This window comes from Mustela erminea, chromosome 16, assembly GCF_009829155.1.
Source record: "Mustela erminea isolate mMusErm1 chromosome 16, mMusErm1.Pri, whole genome shotgun sequence".
NCBI classification, from domain to species: Eukaryota; Metazoa; Chordata; class Mammalia; order Carnivora; family Mustelidae; genus Mustela; species Mustela erminea.
The window spans coordinates 52,175,899-52,199,392 of NC_045629.1; the positions used below are offsets into that span (position 1 = coordinate 52,175,899).

The 23,494-nt window shown below is 34.9% G+C and overlaps 1 protein-coding gene and 1 long non-coding RNA gene across 3 annotated transcripts in view; one reads left to right on the forward strand and one right to left on the reverse strand.

Annotated features, from left to right (window-relative positions):
- LRP12 (LDL receptor related protein 12) overlaps window positions 1-23,494 on the reverse strand; it is a 71,934-nt gene that overhangs the window by 31,111 nt on the left and 17,329 nt on the right. Inside the window, exon 2 of one of the 2 annotated variants that reach the window (XM_032316279.1) lies at window positions 8,246-8,302. The exons of the other annotated variant lie outside the window; for it this stretch is intronic. Coding sequence (XP_032172170.1) covers window positions 8,246-8,302 — 57 coding nt within the window. The remainder of the gene's footprint in view (window positions 1-8,245; window positions 8,303-23,494) is intronic. 2 annotated transcript variants of the gene reach the window in all.
- LOC116575133 lies at window positions 339-19,889 on the forward strand. Its single transcript, XR_004279622.1, has 3 exons — window positions 339-427; window positions 15,475-15,571; window positions 19,302-19,889. It is a non-coding gene; the product is annotated as an uncharacterized LOC116575133 (long non-coding RNA).

Genomic DNA, 23,494 nt, shown 5'->3' on the forward strand with positions numbered 1-23,494 from the left:
ACCAGTTTCCTGTTTCTCCCTCTCCCTTTGCACCTCCCTCCACTTGTGCTCTTTCTCAAGTAAGTAAAATCTTGAAAAGAAGAAGAATAACAAATTCCATCTACTTTGTTCTGGATACTGTATTTCCAGCACTGTAGTTTAAGACAAATGAGCTCTAACAGACACGGAGCTATTAGTCCCCTGGAATCCAAAGTCCACTCTGCTCCTCCACCAAGTGACTGGCTTTTGCACAAAAGCTGCATAGTACATCCAATCCAAAGTCAGGCCTTAGCAAAATCACAAATAATTAACATGCTATCACACTTGGAAGAATTATTCTCAAAGTAGGAAGAATTATCCTCAGAGTTACCGAGTAGAAAAGAAAATGTCAAATGTCTGAATGCAACGTGTTATACCTTCGCTGGATCTGGCCTACGCACTCAAGTGGGTGAGTTTCACCTCCACAATCTAAGCCTCACACGCGGCTGTCACATTACCACCTGTTCTGCCCATGGTCCGGGTGCTCATACTTACTGTTCTGACACTGAATTTATTTACTGCTTCTTATAATAATATAAAATTATACCATATAATAATCTTGCTATAAATAAGCAGTTGTTCAACAGACTTGATAATACATGAAATACTATGATTATATAACCTAGAACTATGCTTCATATAAAATACATTACTGTATAATAAAACACTGTAAGTAATACTTAATTATATCCTATGTAATGTTACTTATAAAAGTACAATACAGTCAATTATGATGCTAGCATTACTTTCTTTTCTAAAAGTTTCAGGGAGCGCTCTACTCCAGAAGCTTAAGCGTCTTATAAATAAACTCTCTCAATATAGGCAATGCCTTAAAAATTAATAGTGTCCTAAGTATGTGTATTATTTTTTATAAAATGTGCTTCGTCTTGTATTCTCTACTCACTTTTTCATTTGAAGGACAGTTTCTTGGCCTCACGTTATGTTCTATTTTTTCATATTCTGAAATCCTAAACACCCTAATGGGGTCAGTATCACCTAAAATATAATAAACTTTCTTCCCTTTCTTCATTTAAAACACGGGTAAAAGACACACCACTTAATACCAGTCAAAAGAACTGGTGAAATTCTTTTTAGTAAGTTTAGTAGGAGGTCCAGTATTTGACTAAGTAATTGAAAATAATATTAAAATCACATAGGAAAGGTATAAAGGACCACTTATACCTGCTGTTTTATTCATGCAACTTCTCTATATTTAAAAAATAATTGTAAACTGCTATCAAATAATTATAGTATAGGATTTATTTCTTTTCAGAAGATCTGAAAATTCTACGATAATGAAAGTATTATCAAACTGGATGATCTTCCAGGGATACTTCAAAATACCACATTATAGTATTTAAGCCTAAAATAGTGGCTAAAAACAAAAGACACTTTACTATAGTGCTCCACACTAATGCAAAATATTACTAATTAAATTGTAAGCAAAATAATTGCAATTTAGAAAATAATATATCCTAATTAAAAAGGCCACAACTAATATTTACTTTAAAGGCTTATAGGATCAGCAGTGTGCTAGGTCTCTGAGTACTAAAATACAAACTGTAAAATGCAAATACACAAAGATGACGACTTTTCAAAAAAGATTTATTTATTTGACACACACAGAGAGAGAGAGAGAGAGCGCACAAAACTAGAGGGAACAGCAGAGCAGGAGGAAAAGCAGGCTCTCCACTGAGCAGGGAGCCTGATGTAGGGCTCGATCCCAAGACCCTGGGATCATGGCCTGAGCTGAAGGTAGATTCTTAACTAACTGAGCCATCCAGGTGCTCTGATGACTTTCTTTAATTATTTACTTTAGAGAGCGACAGACCAAGTGCATGGGTGAGTGGACAGAGGGGCAGAGGATGAGAATCTCAAGCAGACTCCCAGCTGAGCAGGGAGTCCCACCTGGGGCATGATCCCAGCACCCATGAGATCATGAACCTGAGATCACAACCTGAGCTGAAACCAAGAGTCAGAAGCTTAACTGACTGAGCCACCCAGCTGCCATGATGATGACTTTCATAGAATAAAAATTCTGACAAAACAAAGCGCAAACAATACTTAAAAACTACTTGAAGTCTATTTTATATACTCTGCTAATTCAGTTAATATAAACAAGGATTAAGAAAGAAACTTTCCTAATTGATATTCTCTTTCTCCGCTCCCAGAAATATGTCTTTGCCTGACAAAGAAGTCCATGTTAAATATAAAGTAGTCTCAAGATAAGCTAACCTCGGTACAGATGTTTTAAGGTAGGAACATTCTGAAGCTGTGTCACGGATGAATTGGGAATAACATATTAATCCTCATATGTAAAAGCTTTCTATTTGAGAAAGCAGCAAGCTCCAACATCTGTTCCTATTAGCAACGAGAAAAGCCTTTCAATTTCAAGGTAGTTTTGCCTAACGTGTATGTAAGAAAGCCAATTTCATTCTCTTATTCTTTGTAATGTCACAACTCTAGGCCATGAATCAAAAAATCAAAAAAGAGAAGTAAACAATTACATTTCTGAACAGTCTGGGGAAAATGAAAGGTTGGACTTCAATGGAAGCATACTAAAAGAAAAGTTAAATTATAGAAAAACATGATCATACCCAAGGAAGTGTTCTCACTCATTGCAGATAGCTATGTAAACTGATACAACCCTTTTTCAAAGCTATCTAGGAAAAGGTTTCTAAATTATTTATCATCTTTGATAAAGTAATTTCCACTTCTAGAAATCTTTGTGAGAAAAGTCTTAGAAATAAAAGACAAGATATAAATTAATATATCCCTTGTAACATGGCTGAGACTAGGGAAAACCCATTGGGAACAATCCATTGATACGTTTAAGAACACTACAACATAGATACTGAATGGAAACTTTATACAGGCATTAAAACAGTGGTTATGAAAAAAAATGTAGTCTGTAAAATGTTAAATAGAAAGTGCAGAAGACAAAATTAGTTATAATTTTAATGGATATGCAATTATTTTTAAGGTATACATAGAAAAAGGACAAATTAAAATATTATGAATTATACTAATGCAGGGTTAAATGGGTAGCTTTCTTAATTTTATTGCTCTTTTTCCATGTTTTCTAAATGTTTAATGAGCCTTGTATAATAAATAAAATCTGTGAAACGAATAAAAATCCTGATTTGGAATTAATTAATAGGGAGGGCATAATCAAATTATTTCTAGAATTATTGATTTAAATAAATATCACAGATGATAGAGTAAAATTCAGCTTGAAGTAGATAAATTTAAAAAGTCAGGTAGATTTAATTTATGCAAAGGTCTTGTTATAAATCAATCTAACCTAAAAAATGTCTCATTCTATGCAGCAGATGAGCTGTTACTTAGGTGTTTGAAAAGTTTAGACATTTAAAGAACATGAGACATTTGATCTAGACATTTTTAAAAAAGAACGTTAAAATTGCCTTCCTACTCTCACGACATAGACAATTAAATTACTTGGCAGTTTCTGGGATGTAATTTCACAATTTTCACATACTATTAGATTTACAAAAATACTATTTGTCTTTTCTCCTTTATCATAATCATATATATAAAATTCTGGACAATGGGAAGTTCTAAATAAAAAACATATAGGAAATAAAATTATATCCAATAATTTTCCCCCATTTAAAATCATCTAGTAAATACTCTTTGATACTTTACATTTTCTTATGCCAAACTCTGTGGTGTAAGAACAAGCAAAAGGATTAACACTTAACTCTCTCAGTAGAGATTTGAGGAGGAGGAAGACAAAATAGAACAGATTAGAAAGAGAAATAAATTTTCCCAAGCATAAGAACCAAAAATATATTATCAATCAGAAATAATTCTCATAGTTCACATGAATTCTCAAAATTCATATGAATAAATAAAACTCAGTACTTGGTGTTATTCATGATAAAATAAGAAAAATGAATACTGTCATTTACTACTTATGAGATACTATAAATAGGCCTTTTATAAATTCATCATCTTACTTAATATGCTTATTATTCATCATAGGATTTACCACTTGAAGACAACATTAGAGGTATGGTTTGCACATGTCTATTTTCTCCATTAAATAAGTTCCTTGAGACAAGAATATTTTACTCGTTGCTCACTCCCACCCTTCTTGGCGTAAGGTCCACATCAGGTGCTCAACACACGCTAAGTGAATTTAATTCATTACAGACAGTGTGTCTATATATCCTGTACTGTCCAGGACTGTTCTGGTTCTGTCTGTAGTGCCAGAATAATTACAAGTAGTGTAGCCTTTCAATTTGAAAGTGGCCTGATGTGGACAATAAACAACTTGGAAACACTAACTGTAGACAAGTTAGAATTATTTCTAAAATTGTCAGTACAATCTCCAAAATGCACAGAATGACGGGACAAGAGCACTGAGCACCGTCAGAGACAGCAGCAGAGGTAAAGAGAACAGGTGAGGAGTAGAAGCCACTTCTGCTGCTTGCTGGTCTCAAGAGAAAGCAAGTCCTACATTTAGAGATTCTTCCAAAGGCTAGTTCATTTAGACCAGCCCCCAAGGCACTCTCATTTCATGTGGGGATGCACAGAAATCAGACGGCTTAGACTGTGCGCAGCATTACATGTTCTACAGCTGCACAGACAGCAAAACCACAATGAGTCTGTATATCTGAAAGCACATTTTGAGACTGTATCAACTTACATTTTTTTTTTTATAAATGATTTTATTTATTTGACAGACAGAGGTCACAAGTAGGCAGAGAAGCAGGCAGAGAAAGAGAAGGAAGCAGGCTCCCCGCTGAGCAGAAAGCCTGATGCAGGGCTCGATCCCAAGACCCTGGGATCATGACCTGAGCTGAAGGCAAAGGCTTTAACCCAATGAGCCACTTAGGTGCCCCTCAACTTATTTTTTAGTGGGTTTCATATTATTCTTCCCCTTCCATATTACCCATAATAATTGGATTTCATACTATTCTCCTTCCACAGAAGAAAGATTTTATAAGAATAACTTTCAGGATAAACAATAAGCCATAATAAGGTTCACTGACCTCTGAAGTTAAGCATTTTATTGATGCATAAACATTTAATTAAAATATACAGTTTGTTATGTGCTGAACTGTTCACTTCCAAAACTCCTATGTTAAAGTCCTAACCTTTTGTACCTCAGAATGTGACTGGATTTGGGGTCAGAGTCATAAAAGAGGTAATTAAATTAAAATGAGGTCATACGGGTAGACCATACTGACTGATCCAATAGGACTGGTGTCCTTATAAGAAGAGATTAGCACACAGAGACACATAACAAAGACCTGTGAAGATACAGGGAGAAGACTGCCACCTGCAAGCCAAAGAGCGATCTCAGAAGAAATCAGCTCTATCAACACACTGATCTCAGATTTTACCCTCCAGACTTGTGAGAAAACAAACCTTTATTAAGTCATCTGGTTTATGGTCCTTTGTTATGGCAACCCTATCAAATGAATGCACATTTCTAAATATATGGCTGAAATGCAGAAGTAGAATAATCAACAGTAAAGAAAATAAACAGGGACGCCTCGGTGGCTCAGTCAGTTAAGCCACCGCCTTCAGCTTGGGTCATGATCCCAGGGTCCTGGGATAGAGTCCATAAGCATGCGGCTACTTGCTCAGCGGGGAGCCTGCTTCTCTCTCTGCCTCTGCCTGCTTGTGGGCATTCTCACTCTCTCTCCCTCTGATAAATGAATGAATGAATGAATGAATAAATAAATAAAATCTTTTTTAAAAATAAAATAAACAGGATTAATATATGAAAAACACACTCTACATATTCTAAGTGCTAAATTTTTAAACTGAATTTTTTTCAAACAGGAATCTATATAATGGTAATTCTGACATTCAACAAACATCAAAGCTTAGTAGTTTTTAGTCTAATTTCAAGCAAACATAAAAATTAAGAAGTAGAATCTAATCTTGATGAGTTGAAGCAAAATTCCGAATACTGTTATCTGTCCAAATTGCCATAACTCTCGTGCTTCATATAAATCTGCATAACTCAGAACACCATTATTTTGTAAATTATTAAGGCATTAAAAAAAATGATGGATGGTAAGAAAAAAAATTCATCCCAAGGGCAAGAAAGGCCAACTGGGATTTTATGTAACAGGGAACAAAAAGTTCACTAAAATGGTTTCAAATTCTACTCAAAATTAACTTTGAAGTACAAATTATTGAATTTTGGTATGGTAGCAAAGAAGAACACTCACAATTATCTGCAAAGGCTATTAAAATATTCCTCCTTTTTTCAATTACACATCAGTGTGAGACTAAATTGTTTTCATATATGTCAAACAGAATAACATATTACCCAAAGACTGAATGCAGAAACAGATGTAAGAATCCAGCTATATTCTTTTAAGCCATTCTTTGAGACTGCAAAATTATAAAACAATGCCATTCTTCTTATTGATGTTTTTGTATTGGAAAATTCATTTTTATAACATTATTTTATTGATGTAAACATGCAATAGATTCATTACCGTTATTTGCAAATAATGCATTTTAAAACAATTTCTCAGTTTTAATTTCAAATACAGTGAATATCAGTAGCTATAACCTACATAAAAAAATTCTTTAAAGTCCGTGTTATGGACTGAATTGGGCCCTCTTTCAAACTCTTTTGTTGAAGCCCAATGTCATTATATTGGGAAATAGAGCCTTTCAGGAGGAAAATGAAGTTAAATGAGGTCCTAAGGGTAGGATCGAATCCTATAGGACTTAGGGTCCTTATAGGAGCAAGACACCAGGAATCTCTCTGCACACAGATAGAAGGCCATGTAAGGACACGGCAAGACAGTGTCCATTTGCAACCTAGGAAGAGAGAGCTCACCAGAAGATAGCCCTGCTAACACCTTGGTCTTGAACTTCTGGCCTCTTGAACTATGAGAAAATAAATATATCCGTTATGTATGCCACTCAGCCTAATGTATTTTGTTATGGAAACCCAAGTAGATTAACATGGTCCTCAGTATTTTAAAAGCTTAAAAGGGGTCCTTAGACTAACATTTTAAAAAATCACTGAATTAGACAATATCATTTGATTGTATAAGTTAAAATGTTTGCATACAATCTTATTTCGTAGTGACAACTTGGAAAGATAATCCTAATTTTCATTAGTATTCAAAATAGAAAAGGGAGAAAATTAAGGTTATCTTTCAAATAAGCTTATTTTTGCTTGACGTGTAAAAATCACACAACTAGAAGATAAGAGAACAGAGAGACAAACTGTGAAAGGGTCTAGGTGGGCTACAAAGGCACTTGCTTCCAGTTTCAGAAAATCACACTTGTCAATGTGTTTGGCTGTGCAAACTATCTCTTAGAAGTTTTGTTAAGTCTATTAACTTTGTGAATATAAAATCAGGCATAAAACAAAAAGAGGAAACTCTGTTTTGCTTCATGTGAGGAAAAAATAACCAAAGTACAAGATGCCATGAAAAAAGTCAATCAGTAGTTTGATAAATACAGAAAGTGTAATTTTTTTTTACCTACATAAAACTTATCAAGACTAAAGGGAAATAATAACATAATGGTAAGAAACTCTATTTCAGTATATGCAAAAATAAAAGATTTTGCTCCCTTAAGTAATTAGGGTTGATAGAGCACAAATGGAAACAAAGCTGTGAAAGGCATGTTAAGAAGGAAAATTATAATAGTTACAGGCTTTTACATAATTATTAAGTTATAAAGGTTTAGATGAGTGGAAAAAATGCATTTACCTCAACAAGGTTTCTGAATTTCATGGTACAAATATGTTGTTTGGTTGTTTTTTTTTTTAAATAACATATAAGTTGTGTACTCCAGACCAACAATTTTATATATAGTTGTACTCAAATATAAAAATCAAGCAAAATGTTTAACTTCTAAGGCTCAAATACTAGAAATAGCATTCAAAATTACATTTTCATAAATTTCATTTCATATAACTTCGTAAGGAAAGAAAATACTAATTCAACTTGAGTTAATTTTTTTTGGCTCAATGTTTGTATGAAAAAATAATTATGCCGTCTGTTTGGAAGAGTATAATCAATCCACGGGCATGCAAGTATCAATTTTATCTTATGAGAATTTCTCCATGTTCCAGTTACTTCATTCCTTATTACATGCTGCAAAAAGCAGTAATAATTTTTATAGCCAAATATCACTTTGTAAGATACCAGGTGGCTTTCAATATTTACCATATAAGTCATGCATAAAATTTAAACATTACAAAAAAATGACTTACCAGTTGACACTCCTGAAATATGCACATTTTCAGAATGTTCTGCAAGAGCACCATTTCCTAAAATTAAACATAATAATAAACTAATTTCCAAGATAAAATTTATAAAAGTTTTTCAGATTCTACCTTTAAAAGAAAAACTACACAGAACTGCTTTGTAATATTCAGAAACTAAATTCTCTTACAATAACCTTCAAAACAATACAACGAAGCCCCAAATTACAGTAGTATCAGGGATAACAAAACATTTTGGAAATCACAACCATGCAGTGTAATATACATGAAGATCAAATATACAGATGTAATTACTATCAGAAAAAAACTGTTTCAGAAGAAAATTCGGAACTACTATTAGAAAAGAGAGAATCTCATTTTTTTGTTTTTAGAGGGAGGGAGTGCATGTGTGAGAAGGGGGTGGGGCGGAGAGAGAGAGGAAGTGGGAATCTCAAGCAGGCTCCTCGCTTAGAAGAGGGCCTGAGGTGGGGCTTGATGTCAAGACCCTGAAATCATGCCCTGAGCCGAAATCATAGTCAGATGCTTAACCAACTGAGTCACCCAGGGCCCCAAGAATCACATCCTTCTTAAAAACAGCATTCCACTAGTAGCATGTTCAGTCAGTCCACAATGTGGCTACTGCTTAAGGATTCTACCTGTTGGTACTTAAAACAAATAATAAAGTCTTGCACTGTCTTCTAAATCTTTCAACTTCTTCTCATCAACAACTCGAACAGTTTTAAGAGTAGGGACAGAATTATACTCTATTTTCATATCTGCCAATTTCCTATACCTCTTCCTACAAAGTTAGGCACCTGGAAACATGAAAATAACTGAAATAAGTTACTAAGGGTCACCTCAAACTCCCATTTAAAGTGCTGAGGATATTTACTCCAATAATAATGGTGTCCCTTCATCTTGTAAAGTCTCCCTCCAGTTATTAGGTAGGTTTGGCACTACAACAGCTCAGGAATCCAGCTGGCAGAGAAAGAATTCTTGCAGTGGGGCAAGGGAGGAAGCTGAGTGGGAGAAGCTTAGAGAGCTATGGCGGGATTCTCTTTGATGGTTGAAAGAGTAGAGACAAGAGCAAGCACAGCAGGTAACAAATTATCTTTTACAACCATCACACTTCCACGATTGCTTGAATATTGTACAGCACCCCCCGCAATGCACTAGGCCCTAAGAAGGCAGACTGTGTTTATTTGGCTCACCCTTGCACGCATAGTTCCTAGAACAGAGCAGGTGCTCAAAGAGCTGATGAATGAATAAATGAGGGAGGTCATGATCATGACGTCAAATCACGCCAATTGATAGAGTGCGAGACATAGCACTGAAAAGGTATTCACTTTTGTAACTGTGTAAAATATGTTATTACCAAAACAAAAATAGCCATCAAACAGCCTTTCAGTTCAACCATAGCAATAGCCTTCATAATGAAAATGTGTATCCCTCCATCATAAATGATACAGTGGAAATGGTGACATAGGTGTGTTAGCTGTATTTAGTACAAAAATGAATCTGATTGTTGTTATTTAAGTATTGTGCATTAATACTACAGAAGCCATGATTAATTTTCCCAGCAATGTTAAATGCTATGCAGACATAAAACTGAAACGAGAAACTCCCACCTATTTCTTCAACACATACAACTTATAATAATTGGTAGCATAAATAAAATGACATAAAAACTGATTCAATAAAACAACTAACAAGATTTGCCAAAGGGCGGTATAAACTGCCCGAAGAGTTGCTACTCAACAAGCAGATCGGCAGTACTGGCATCATAAGGAACTTATTACAAATGCAGTCTCGGATTACTGAATCAGAATGTACATTTTAAAAAGATGCTTCTCCTACTCCCAGAGATTTGTATGCACAATTAACATTTGAGTAACACTGGCTTGAATCTTCTACTCCTATATTATAACCATAAATTACAGCTGTGTAGTCTGTGACCCCAAGGTTTTTCCCAACATCCTTAAGGTAGCATACTCAATTATCCTCAGGAAAGTTTTCAATATTAAATACATTTCATACATTGATTTTTTTTTTTTAATTCAGCAGATAGACTAAAGATAGGCAGAAGGAAAAGAATAACATAATGTAGTATTTAAGACTGAACCCTGGACTGGATTGCCAGGATTCTAATACCAGCTCTACCACTTACTTGCTATGCAACTCAGGTCAAGTTTCCTAACCTCTCTGTGTCTTAGTTTCACCTCTAAAATGGAGACTATCTATTTTGTAGTGCTTAGTAAAATTCTCTAAAATAGAAAGAAAAACAGAATTTAATCTAAATCTCCATCAGCATGCAAATGAATAAGCTAATATAGCCTTGTAGTAAAATATCCAATAAACTGAATTAATTCTATATATATTAACTTGGAAAGATTTGCACATTAAGTTATATGTTTCAGAGTAACATTAAAATATGATCTGATTAGAACTATGATCTAATTTTAACTTTAAAATGATGTATGCATAGTTAAATGCATATGTTTCTATAAGCACATGAGATATATATATATAGATAGATATACTCTCTATATATGTGAAGAGTCTAAGGGTATAGACAAATTGTGGAAGAAAACCTCTGGAATGGGAATTAGAGAGGAAGACCTGGTTTCTGCACTTCAGCACTGACTGAGTTTGTTACAACAGGTGTGGACTGCTTCATAAATTTTATTAATATGATCAAAAAAATAGTTGGAGAAAAGATAGTTCATTTCCCACCATTCTTCCCCCCACCATTCTAAATAAACATTAGTCTGATAGAGTATGAAATAATATCAAATATTACAATTTCATAAATGTATTATTAAGTATTTTAAAAACTGATAAATACCTAAAAACATAAAACACGACACTGGTAGTTTCCCATACATGTATTCTTTTTTTTTTTTTTTTTTCTCCCTGGTGGTCAAGGTTATTTTTTTTTTTTTTTTATTTCCAGCATAACAGTATTCATTATTTTTGCACCACACCCCGTGCTCCATGCAATCCGTGTCCTCTATGATACCCACCACCTGGTACCCCAACCTCCCACCCCCCGTCTCTTCAAAACCCTCAGATTGTTTTTCAGAGTCCATAGTCTCTCATGGTTCACCTCCCCTTCCAATTTCCCCCAACTCCCTTCTCCACTCTAAGTCCCCATGTCCTCCATGCTATTTGTTATGCTCTACAAATAAGTGAAACCATATGATAATTGACTCTCTCTGCTTGACTTATTTCACTCAGCATAATCTCTTCCAGTCCCGTCCATGTTGCTACAAAAGTTGGGTATTCATCCTTTCTGATGGAGGCATAATACTCTATCCCCAGGGGTACAGGTCTGTGAATCACCAGGTTTACACACTTCACAGCACTCACCAAAGCACATACCCTCCCCAATGTCCATAATCCCACCCCCTTACCCTATTTAGAAGTTAAAAAAATCAATGATAATTTCTGTTAACATCAAACAAACTATCCCATTTCTTATAATAAGTATCACAAGAAGTGAGTTACTTTATGTATACTACCACTCTTGAAAGTATTTTTACAAAGATGGCAGTTATGTAGCACAATTATTTCGATATTATAAGCAAACTGCTCCCAAATCAAATTACATTCTCCCAAATGCCCTTCCTTGGGCTCCCAACCGAAGAAAACCCCACACATGTGAGGATGTAGACACACCATCTCCTTATTAAAACGACAGGGTTCAAATGCAGGTCATACTGGATATCCTCGCAGGAGTCCCCTTTAGAGTAACATGCCCTGGAAAAACACACAGTCTGATAAAACATTACTTCTTTATAACATTAGTAGCTCACAAATGGATCAGCAAATTAATTAGAACTCCTAAAGAAACAGTGATCAAGTAAGAAAAAGTTTTATAATCACCTAAATCAGGAAATAATGTATTATGGCTTAAAATTTTTTAGTCCCAGTAACCAAATTACAAAGATGATCAAGCTCCCCCATTTATCATTTTTTCTTTCCAAAATGCAAGATAGTTTTCAGTTTTTGGCTGCAATCAAATGAGAGAGAAAGAATCTTCCAAAAGAGATACTGTTTTAGAAAAGCGGCTATTTAGCATGAGTGAGTCTGAGCTCTGGGGCCAGACACTCTGGAATCATCCCCAGCTCTACTATTTATTCAGTCACGAACCTTAATTAAACTACTTCTCCTAAGACATGGTTTACTCACCTGAATAATCAGATATCATCATTAAGAGAATGCCCAAGTTCATGGTCTGCATCCCTATTACTTGGTAACATTCTGTGTGTTTATTCTTTTTGAGAACGGAAGTTCTTAAATAAATACAGCTAAGATTTGATAAATATGTGTCGCCCAAATCCTAAATGCTTTACAACCCCTCCCTCAGCTATTCCTTGTAACAACAGTTCATTTTAGAGATAAGAAAACAAAAACTTCTGGCAATTTAGTGATTTTTTTCAAAAAGCTAGTAATTGGACGAACTGAAAATTCAATCCACAGACAATAAGAAGTTTGTGTTCCTTACTTTTTAAAAAGAATTCAGAATGAATATAATTCTTGTTTACAAAAGAAATAGTACTTAGCTCTCAGAATTAAAGCCCACTGCCACAGCGATTACAGTTTATAAGTGGGAAAGTCATTGGTTTAAAAGTTAATGAGCATCATTTACAAGTAACTTATGTACTCAGCATCCTGCAATCTCATTTTCTATGTGTCATGAGAACAGTTATCAAACATAAATACATAGCTACACACAAAAGCAAACATCATTCCTATTTTGCTACTATACTGAAGGGAAAAGTCCCAAAACCTAATAGGGCTTTCCAGACTCTCCACACTCTTGGCTCTTCCTAACTACTTCAAAGGCTTCATCTCTTATGATCCACTTTTCTATTCTATTTCTTCTTTCCAGAAACACTGGATTTCTCTTACAAAAGTGTCAGCTATCTTTCTTGTCTTTAGACTTTGCTTTAATACTATTTAATACTATTTATTAATACTATTTATTTAGAGAGGTTATCTCCTGATCTCCCTGTACTAGGTTAGATCTTTCTGTTATAGGCTCCTATAGTATTTTGAAAATTTAACACACTTGTGTTATCTGTGTAATGTCTGTATTTCCCACCAAATCTTAATGCTGGCAACAGGGTTGGGGGGTTGTGTGATGTGGTGATGGGACACAACTTGGGTTTGTTTTGTTTTGCTGATGAGTGACTAGCACAGAACATAACACATATTAGGAGATACTTCGTCCATATCTGCTCAAATAAACGAATGGTAGGTCAGTACGTAAGTAATAGGCATAGTCCTTGTCCCAAAGAGTTGACAATCTATTGAGAAAATAATAAAAAATATATGAAATAGAAACAAACATACAAAGTAAAATTAGCAAGCTTCTTATTCAGGTGGGAAGCCCTAGAGACTTTTCTACTAAAAATAGGAACGGGAAACAGGGGTATCCACTGCAGTTACTACTATTAGCTAATGCAAATAGACCAATTATAAACATAAGAATTGGAAAAAAGGAGGTAAAACCACATCTATCTGTAGATGATATAATTGTGTATCTACTTGGAAAACTGAAAACAGTCAACAGAAAAATAATTTAGGCAATATAAAGTTAGTAAAGTAGCAGGATATAAAATATAGCATACAGAAGTCAAAAGCCTTTGTAAATACAAACAAGAGTCAGAAGATAGAGACCAGTTTTAGTAGCAATAAAATATGATATTTCAAAACCCTGACACAGAAATCCTGCTGTTGTTCCTGACAGAGTAATTGGTAATGGATCAGTAATTCTGCTATGAACAACTTAAAAAGTTGAAAAAAAAATGTGGAAAACAATTCAGACACTGGACAATAGGCAGTATAAGACTATGATTTCTGAGAAAAGGTAAGCAAATGAAGAGGAGCCCTATTATTGCACTAGCTTTCTCCTGGAGATTTTCTGAACACTGCTACATTTCAGGAGAGCCTAAATTCATTGTTCTAGTATCCAGACCAAATTTTTCTAAATTGTGTAAAGGGTATAAGACAACTTGTTGACCCTCGTAGAAGATAACAAGCATTTGTCTCCAACATTTCTACTAGTTTATCAATCAGAGAAGGAAATAGTTTCTCTAACCTTGTTACCAAATCCATATAACTTAAAGATTTATTTCCTCTCCTGTATATTCTTCTGTATTCTCCTATCTTGTATTCTCTATGTATAATCCTCCCCAGGGCACCATGAGTAGCTGCTGACTTAAGGAATTCTCATCCTTCTCCCATCCTGGTTTGGAAAACCAAAGCTACATTTTGTTTCCACTCTTCTGACCTTTCTTTCCTTCTCTCATTCCTTGCGAATATTTTAGTATCCAAATCAGAACTCTTAAAGTTGTTTAGAATGCCTGAATGAACTCGTATAATCTTTGCAACTGTGTCCTTCAAGAAGCTTTTCAAAAATGGCTACTCATCCTTTTGGTCTGAAGAGCTTCCTATGTTGATAGAGGAGACGTGAACATTACCAGTATTAGTATCTGTCCAAGCAATATCTCTATATGCCCTTCTGCTAATTCTTTATCCTACAGATAAGTGTTTCAAAGACCATTTTATTTTTCTTGGCATTTTTGCTCAATCCTGAATTTTCTCTACATTAGTAATATTTATAATCTATTATTGGTTAAATATCCTATCTTAGGAATATGTTCTTCCTTAGTCTGAAATCATTGAACAACCACTTAATTTCTTCTTCATTCAATCCTTTTGGGATTGTTTAGATTTTAATAACCAGAAATTATTTTTGAGATCTTAATAACCTCCCTGGACTATCATTCTTTCCAGATTTTCATGTTGTGAAGTCATAGTAATATTTTTCTAAATTGCTTTTAAATCTGTAGGTATTAAGCTCTGATAGTGCCCAATTTCATCTTTTTTTTTTTTTTTTAAAGTAAACTCTACTGTTAACGTGGGGCACAAATTCATGACCCCAAGATCAAGAGTTGCATGTTTTACCAACTGAGCCAGCCAGGCACTTTTTTTTTTTTTTCCCCCAGTTAGAACACTGAACATAGTTACTTCTTTTGGTCTGGTTAAAGTAAGGTAAAGACTCGCACACTGTTTTAAAACTGAATTGTGTCACCCAAAATTCATATATTAACCCCAACCCCAATGTGGGCTGATAATTATGGTTAAAAGAAGTCATAAAGTGGGGAGCCTAATCTAATAAGACTGATTTCCTTAAGAGATATAAAGAATCTCTCTCCCCATCTGTGCAGGAAAGAGGTCATGTGAGGACACAATGAAAAAGACACCAAAAACCAGGAAGAAAAACCTCATCAGAAACCAACACTGATGGCACCTTGATCTTGGACTGTAAGTTTCCAGAACTGTCAGAAAATAAATTTGTGTTGTTTTACCCTCCTCCACCACCCCCACCCCCCAGTCTGGGGTGTTTCATTATGGCAGCCCGAGGAAACTAATACACACACTTTCCCCAGATGTTTACTAGACCAAGATACCTTCAAAGTATATGAAAAATTCAGTATATTCTTCTCAAGAGAGGCTCTGTAGTGTCTAACAAATACCTATAATGAGATGTTTCATGGAAAAAAAGATCAAGAAACTCCTGGAAGACTGAGATATTTTCCTGCTTGCTTTAATTAATTGTATTTTGAAAGTATTGTTTTAATCATTTTAATTGCAGCCATTCTTTATGTATTTAATAATCTTTTATGAACTGGCCTGAACCTACCCACCCCTTAAAATAAGAATAATAATCATTTATAGCATTACGTTTTAGAAAAATATACTTTTAAATTTTCAAACCAGTCTTAACAGACATTTGTGAGTTCAATGTTTCTGTATGTTTAGAATTCCTGTAGTATTATGTTAATAAGGTTTTATGTTTGAAAGGTTTTCAAATAAGGGTATAATAACAATAAACTATTAGTCAAAGTACAAATGCCAAACAAACCCAAGTTCTTAATATTCAGTGAATGAACCAATCCCTTAAAGAACATGCAAGATAGATATGAATCCTACTGTTGAGAACCTCAGTGATACTGTTCATACAAACCCGGAAAAAATTTTCTTTATTCTAAAATAGCTTAAACCACTGATGTAGGAACTCACAAAATACACTAGAAAGGAACTATAAAGATTATATAAGTTCAAAAGTTCCTACCTGTGACTCCTATGGTTCACAAGAGTCAAGAAAATTTGAAGGGATTCAGAACTCAGGAGAAAAAGCAGAAGAAATTATACACCTATACTTCTTATAAGAGATTGATATACTTCATACACCACAAAATTCAACTTTTAAAAGTGGTTTTTAGTATGTTCAAAAGCTATGCAACCATTACCAATATCACATGACTGACTGTTCTCCTCACCCCCACAAAGCAGCTTATACCTATTAGCAGTTATTTGTCTTTCTGTCCTCCTCTAGCCCCTAACAACTAGTTTCTGGCTCTATCTCTATGGGTTTGCTTATTCTGGACATTTAATATAAACAGAATCATACAATATGTGATCTTATGAGTCTGGCTTCTTTCACTCAGCTTAATGTTTTTATGGTTCATTCATATTGTTCCATTAATCACTACTGCACTCCATTTTATGGTCAAGTAGGGATGACCATTTTATGGTCATTGTAGGGATAAACTACACATTGCTTAGCTACTTATCAGCTGACAAACATTTGGGTTGTTTCCACTTTTTGTGAAAAATGCAGCTATAAATATTTGTGTGTAAGTTTTTGTGTGGACATGTGTTTTCAGTTCTTGAGTATATACAGAGTGGAAATGCCTGGTCTTTTAGTAACACCACATTTACCTTTATGAGGAAATGCCAAATTGTTTTGCAAATGTACACTCCCATCAGCAATGTGTAAGAGTTCCAATATCTTTACAACTTCACCAACACTTGTTATAGTCCCTTTTTATCTTAGGTATCCTTATGGGTATGACATGGTATCACTGTGGTTTTGATTTGCATTTCCTTAATTTAGAGTAATGATGTTGAAGTTCTTTTCGTGTGTTTGCTGGCTTTGTATATTCTTTGGAGAAATGTCTATTTCACAGTTGACTGGATTTGTCTTTTGTTTTTGTTGAGTTGTAAGTATTCTTTACATATTGTGGATATTAACTTCTTATCAGATATATGATTTGCAAATATTTTCTCCCATTCCATAGTTCGACTTTTCCCTTTTTTGATGGCATCCTTTGAAGCACAGTGTTGTTTTTTTTCATTTGAACCAGTCCAATTCACCCACTTTTAATTTTATTACTTGTGCTTTGCTGTCATGGCTAAGCATCCATTTCCTAATCCAAGGTCACAAAGATTTACTCCTACGTTTTCTTCTAAGAATTTTATAGTTTTAGCACTTATATTTTGCCTTTAGTCCATTTGGAGTTAAGTATTATATGCGGTTGAGGAAAGGGTCAAATTCCACTTTTTTGCATATGGCTTAACCAGTTGTCTCATTACAACTTGATTAAAAGATTACTCTTTCCCTACTGAATTATTCTGGCACTCTTGCCAAAAATCAACTGACTACGGATGTAAGCTTTTATGGACACTCAATTCTATTTCATGGATCTGTCTATTCCTATACCAGTGTCATGCTGTCTTCCTCTGGAAACTTTGCAATACGTTTTGAAGTCAGGAAACATGATTCCTCTAAATTTGTTCTTCATTAAGATTCTTTTTGTTATTCTGATTCGTTGAATTTAAGGATCAGCTTGTCAATTCCTTCAAAGAGAATTGAGATTTTGATAGGGACTGTGTTAAATCTACAGATCAACTTGGGGAGTATTAATGCCAATTTTCAACAAATATTATGTCAAATACATACATATGGGGATGTCTTTCCATTTTTAGGACATCTTTAATTTCCAGCCACAATATTTTACAGTTTCAGAGTTTAAGATTTGCACTGTTAAGTCTATCAAATATTTTATTATTTTTCATGCTACTTTTAAAAGATTTTTAAGTAATCTCTACACCTAATGTGGCGCTCGAACTCAAATCCTGAGATCAAGAGTTGCATGCTCTACCAACTGAGCCAGCCAGGAGCTTCTCACTCTATTGTTAATGGAACTAATTTCTTAACTAGATTTTTCAGCTCTTCATTGTTAGTATATAGTAATACATATTTTTCTTATATCTTGCAACCTTGCTGAACTTGTTTATTAGCTCTGATAAACTTTTTGTGAATTCCCTGGAACTTTTCTTAATGTACAAGCATGTCAAATCCATAAGCTAAGATAGTTTTAATTCCTCTCTTCCAATTAAGATGCCTTTTTTCCTTGCCTAACTGCCCTGCCTAGAACCTCTAATATGATGCTGATTAAAGAAGTGAGAGTGGACATCCTTGTCTTGCTCCTGATCATAGAGAGCTTTCAGTCTTTCACCATTAAGTATGATGTCAGCTGTGCATTTTTCATAGATGCCCTTTATTAAGCTGAGGAAGCTTCCTCCTATTCCTAGTTTCTTCAGCGTTTTTATTATGAAATGGTGTTGGCTATTGTCAAATGTCTTCCCCGTGTCTACTGAGATTTCTCTGTGATTTTGTCACTTATTCTATCAATATGCTATAGCACACTGACTGATTTTCCTGTGTTGAACCTCACATTCCTGGGAAGGATCTCATCTGGTCATAGTTTATAATCCTATTTACATATTGCTGGATTTGGTTTGCTAGTATTTGGTAGAGGACTTCTGCATTTATATAGTAAGGGAAATTAGTAGTTTTCTTTCTCTCGTATTTAGGTAATACTGGCCTCACAGAACAAGTTGGGATGTGTGTATACACACATGCACACACACTGGGTGCTACTAGTATTCTCATTTAAGGAAACACCAATATATTGTTTTTGCTTCTAATTTTTTGTGTTTATTAGATATCATAGCTTATTACTCAACAGTAGGTAATTAGCTTGTTGATTACATTATAACATTCCTGAAAAGTGACTAGTGGCTGCTTTACTTAAGGTACCAGGCATAGTACCCAAACAGATAACCCAGTACATGGTAAGCTTAGTACAACAGAAAAGTGAAACTGACAAATAAAGGAAGTTCTTTCTTTCTTGTTTCTCAACAGGCAAAATCTTCTGCAATATGGGAGCCTGTGACCAGGGCTGCAAAGGGATACTGGAGATAAACATGCTGGAAAACTATGATGTCAGCTGTTTTTAATAGTTGACATAACTGAAGTACAGATAGAAGGGAAAGGCAGTTATCTTTTTTAAAAAATTGGCTTTGTTGAGGTTTAATTTACATGCAAAAAGTTCATTAATTCCAAGTATACGGTTTGATGAGTTCTAACAAATGCACACAGTTCTGCAACCACCACTACAATCAAGACACATATTTCATCCCCAAATAAGCTCCCTGGGACCCTGTGCAGTCAATTCCCTTTCCACACTCCTGAAGTCAGAGAACTACTGCTCACAGACAGTCAACATTTACAAGGCATTATCCACTGTACTGAACTCATGAAATATTATTTTAATCTTCTTCCTAAGAATAGATATTGTTATCCCCCACGTTATGGATGAGGAAACTGACTCAGATTAAGTAAAATGTGCAAGATTCTTCAGCTAGTTAAGTGGGAGGGATATGCTCAAATCAAGATCTTAACTCCAACATTAAAAATCGAGTTTTCACTCAAAAACAATAAATATCTTGGCTTCCCTTGAATATCTGTCTAAATGTATTCGTGCATGCAAACCTACTGAGCTGATCTCTTTTAGAATAAGGACATATTTTTTCTTAGGTGATCAAGTGCCCATGACTTTCTATTGTCATTCTGACACTGATTACCCCACCCTTTTAGTTCATTTGTATTATTTTCTTGGTCTTGGTTAGAATTTGAATTTGTGACCTCTGGTGTTATTTTGTGAATCCAAGTTACAGTATAGAAAAATGAATGGAAGGATACAAAATAAACTGCTACCACTCTTACCCTACCTACTTACCCCCATCTCCAAGACAGAAAGGAAGACAGAAATGATAAGCTTTTGTTGCTGACACATTTCTTTGTCTGACTCATTATAGCATATATTACTTTTGCAAGTTAATTCATGTGAACTGAATATTAAGTACTGGAATACTACCTTCTGACAAAAATTAACACTACATAAAACTACATAGCTACTTAGTTTCAAGTTTTTCTTTATAATGTTACAGTTAAGAAATTATAAAGGTGATGCCTTTTTTAATATTATTGACAAAATGGTACAAGAACTATCACTTAATATAAATACTAAAGTATATACATTACCCTCCCCTATAGCAATGGGTCACTTTCAAAAACTTTCTTATACATGAGACTCAGTAATGAGAAGAGTAATGTATGGCTGCAGCTTTCCTATTTTTGCTGACTTCATGGATAACACTATGTTATTTACCAACAGACCAAAGCAAACAAATAGAAACAGTGTTTGCAGATAATAACAATAAAGATAAATGATTTTTAATGTGTCAGGCTATAGGAAAATAACCCTGTACAGGTAGAAATATAAAGAAAGCAGAATTTAAAAATCAGTAACCATTTACATTTTTAAAGTATACTTTTGACAAAGCTTAAAAGAAATTACTAAATTGTTAAAATCATAGTATCTTTTATAAATTTAAGTTTTTCTTGACATCAACTCCATATTTTCTTTTCTTTTCTTTTTTTTTGTATCAAATATCCATACTGCTGTTTTTTACTTACCTTTATTATTTATGCAAGATGAGACAGTGAGTATTTTGCTTCTACTTCTGGTAATATCAATGACCAGAGAACATGACATTATGAATAGTTTTTCATTGAGTGGGAAGATAATTCTCAAGTTTATCAGAGTCTCCCTAGTAGGAGTTGAGGACAGTGTCTAAAATCACTCTGGGTCCTGGAATCATTCATTAGTCCCCCTCTTTCCCTTCCCTTCTGATCTTTCCTCTCTTCTGGTTCCTTTGTCTTCTCTTGATAACATATGTATTCAGATCTTCCTCATTCATAAAAGAAAACCTTTTTCTTGTTAGTGCACCTCTCCATTTCTTTTCTTAGTCTTTCCTTTCTCAGCCAAACCTTTTGAAAGAATTTACACTCACTAACGGAGCTTCCCTACTTATCCTCTGCTCAAGCCCTTCCTCAATCTAGCTTTTACTCCAGCACATCTCTGAGACTCAAGCAAAGATTACCAACGACCCACCCATCAAACACTTCATCCTCAGGAATACGAACTCTGAATCCAGTTTTCTGATAGCTGGAAAAAAAAATCACATAACTAGGAGGAACGACAGTGTCACTAAAAATTCATGGTTTCAATTCATCAAGGAACAAAATCTTTTAATAAAGCCTTATCCATCTCTACCTTCAATTCCCTCAAAAACTAAATGAGTCCATCATTATTCGTTATTCTCCAAACAACTTACTCAACCAGTACTCTCAGTAAGTCATCTCCCCTGCCAACCATTCAGAGGTCTTTTTTGGCATATTATCTTCTCTCTTTCTAGAAACTGCTTCTTTTTAGCATATATGTTTAAAGGTTGAAGTTCTCCATGCTGATAAATCTCAATTTCTACTCCTAATCAGAATCTTCTCTTGAGCTGCAAATTTTTACCCTGATACTCATCCCCTCCCCAACATTCCCCTTATGCCTGTCACAGTGGTTGGTGTTTTTCACTAGTAATAGTGTTTTACACTATTACTAATTCTTGCAGCATCCTCATAAAATAGATATTATCCCCATTTCACATGCAGAGAAACAGAATTAAAGAGGTTAAGAGAATTGCTCGAGGTGGTATTGCCAGGATTTAGGCAGATCTGTCTAGCTCAAAGCCCATACTCCTGAAATAACGACAGAACAACTAATAGGAGGAGTACAATTTGCCAGATGATGGTCTGAGCCATTTCCATGCTTCAGTACATTTAATCTTCAAAATCACCCTATAAAGGAGCTGCTATTATTATTTCCATATTAAAAATTGTCTTTTAACTTCCTATTGAACAGGAATTAAGTATTACCTTAATATATTACCTAGGTATTTCAGACTCGTGTCCGAAACTGAATTCCTTTTATCAACTCTCAGTCTGCTCCTCTGCCTATACTCTCTACCTTGGTGAATGACGCCAGCATCTCTCAGTTGTCCACATAAAAACCATTTCAGATTTCTTCTTCGCCATCCCCTTCTTCTGCTCATGCATTATATATTAAGTTCGATTCTTCCCTATCTTGCTCTATCCTTCCTTCGTGTTACTGATATTTCTTTCCTATTTTATTGCATTAAATAATAAGCTCCACAAGGACAGAAACACAGAGGAGTGTCTAGTCCGCAGCAGACATTTGATAAGTGCAACTGACTCTTGGACAATAGTGGTTGCAGATCAAAAACCTTGAACTGCACAGGTGCATCTACACATGGATTGGTGGGGGGAGAGGGGGTAAATACAGTATAGTACTGTACCTGTATTTTCTCTTGTGATTTTCCAAGTAACATTTTCTTTTCTATAGCTTACTTGATTGTGAGAATACAGTATATGATACATATGATGTACTAAATATGTTAATCAACTATGTTATCAGCAAGGCTTCCAGTCAACAATGGGCTATTAGTGGTTAATATATTGGGGGAGTCAAAAGTTATACATGGATTTTTTTAAAGTGTTTTATTTATTTATTTATTGACAGACAGAGATCACAAGTAGGCAGAGATCACAAGCAGGCAGAGAGGAGAGAGAGAGGCAAACTCCCTGCAGAGCGGAGAGCCCGATACGCTCCATCCTAGGACCCTGGGATCATGACCTGAGCTGAAGGCAAAGGCTTTAACCCACTGAGCCACCCAGGCGCCCCAATATATGGATTCTTGGCTGTGTGTGTGGGAGGGGTCGGCAACCCTAACTTCTTCATTGTTCAAGGGTCAAGTGTATTTGCTGAATGTATGAATAAATGACTTAGCTTGCAAGCTTTCTACTTTTGGTCTCGTAGTTCTCTGATCCATTCTTCACAGTGCTACTAGAGACCCTTTTTAAAGGCATATCTGATATTAATCTTCAGCTTATAAAACTGTAACTGGTTCAACTCCTTATATGTAGTAAGAGCCTCCAGGGCCTACTGGAATCTGGCTCTTCTCTATCTCTGGACCCTTAACTTTTACTACTCCTTGTCTACTTTTACCTCATACATACATATTCTGGTTTTGACACACTGCCAAAGTACAGTCTCTGAAACTGTGGTATTTCTGAACATGATGTTCTCTCTCCCTGAAACAGTCCACTGCGCCATCACCAGTTCCTTGCCTAACTCCTTC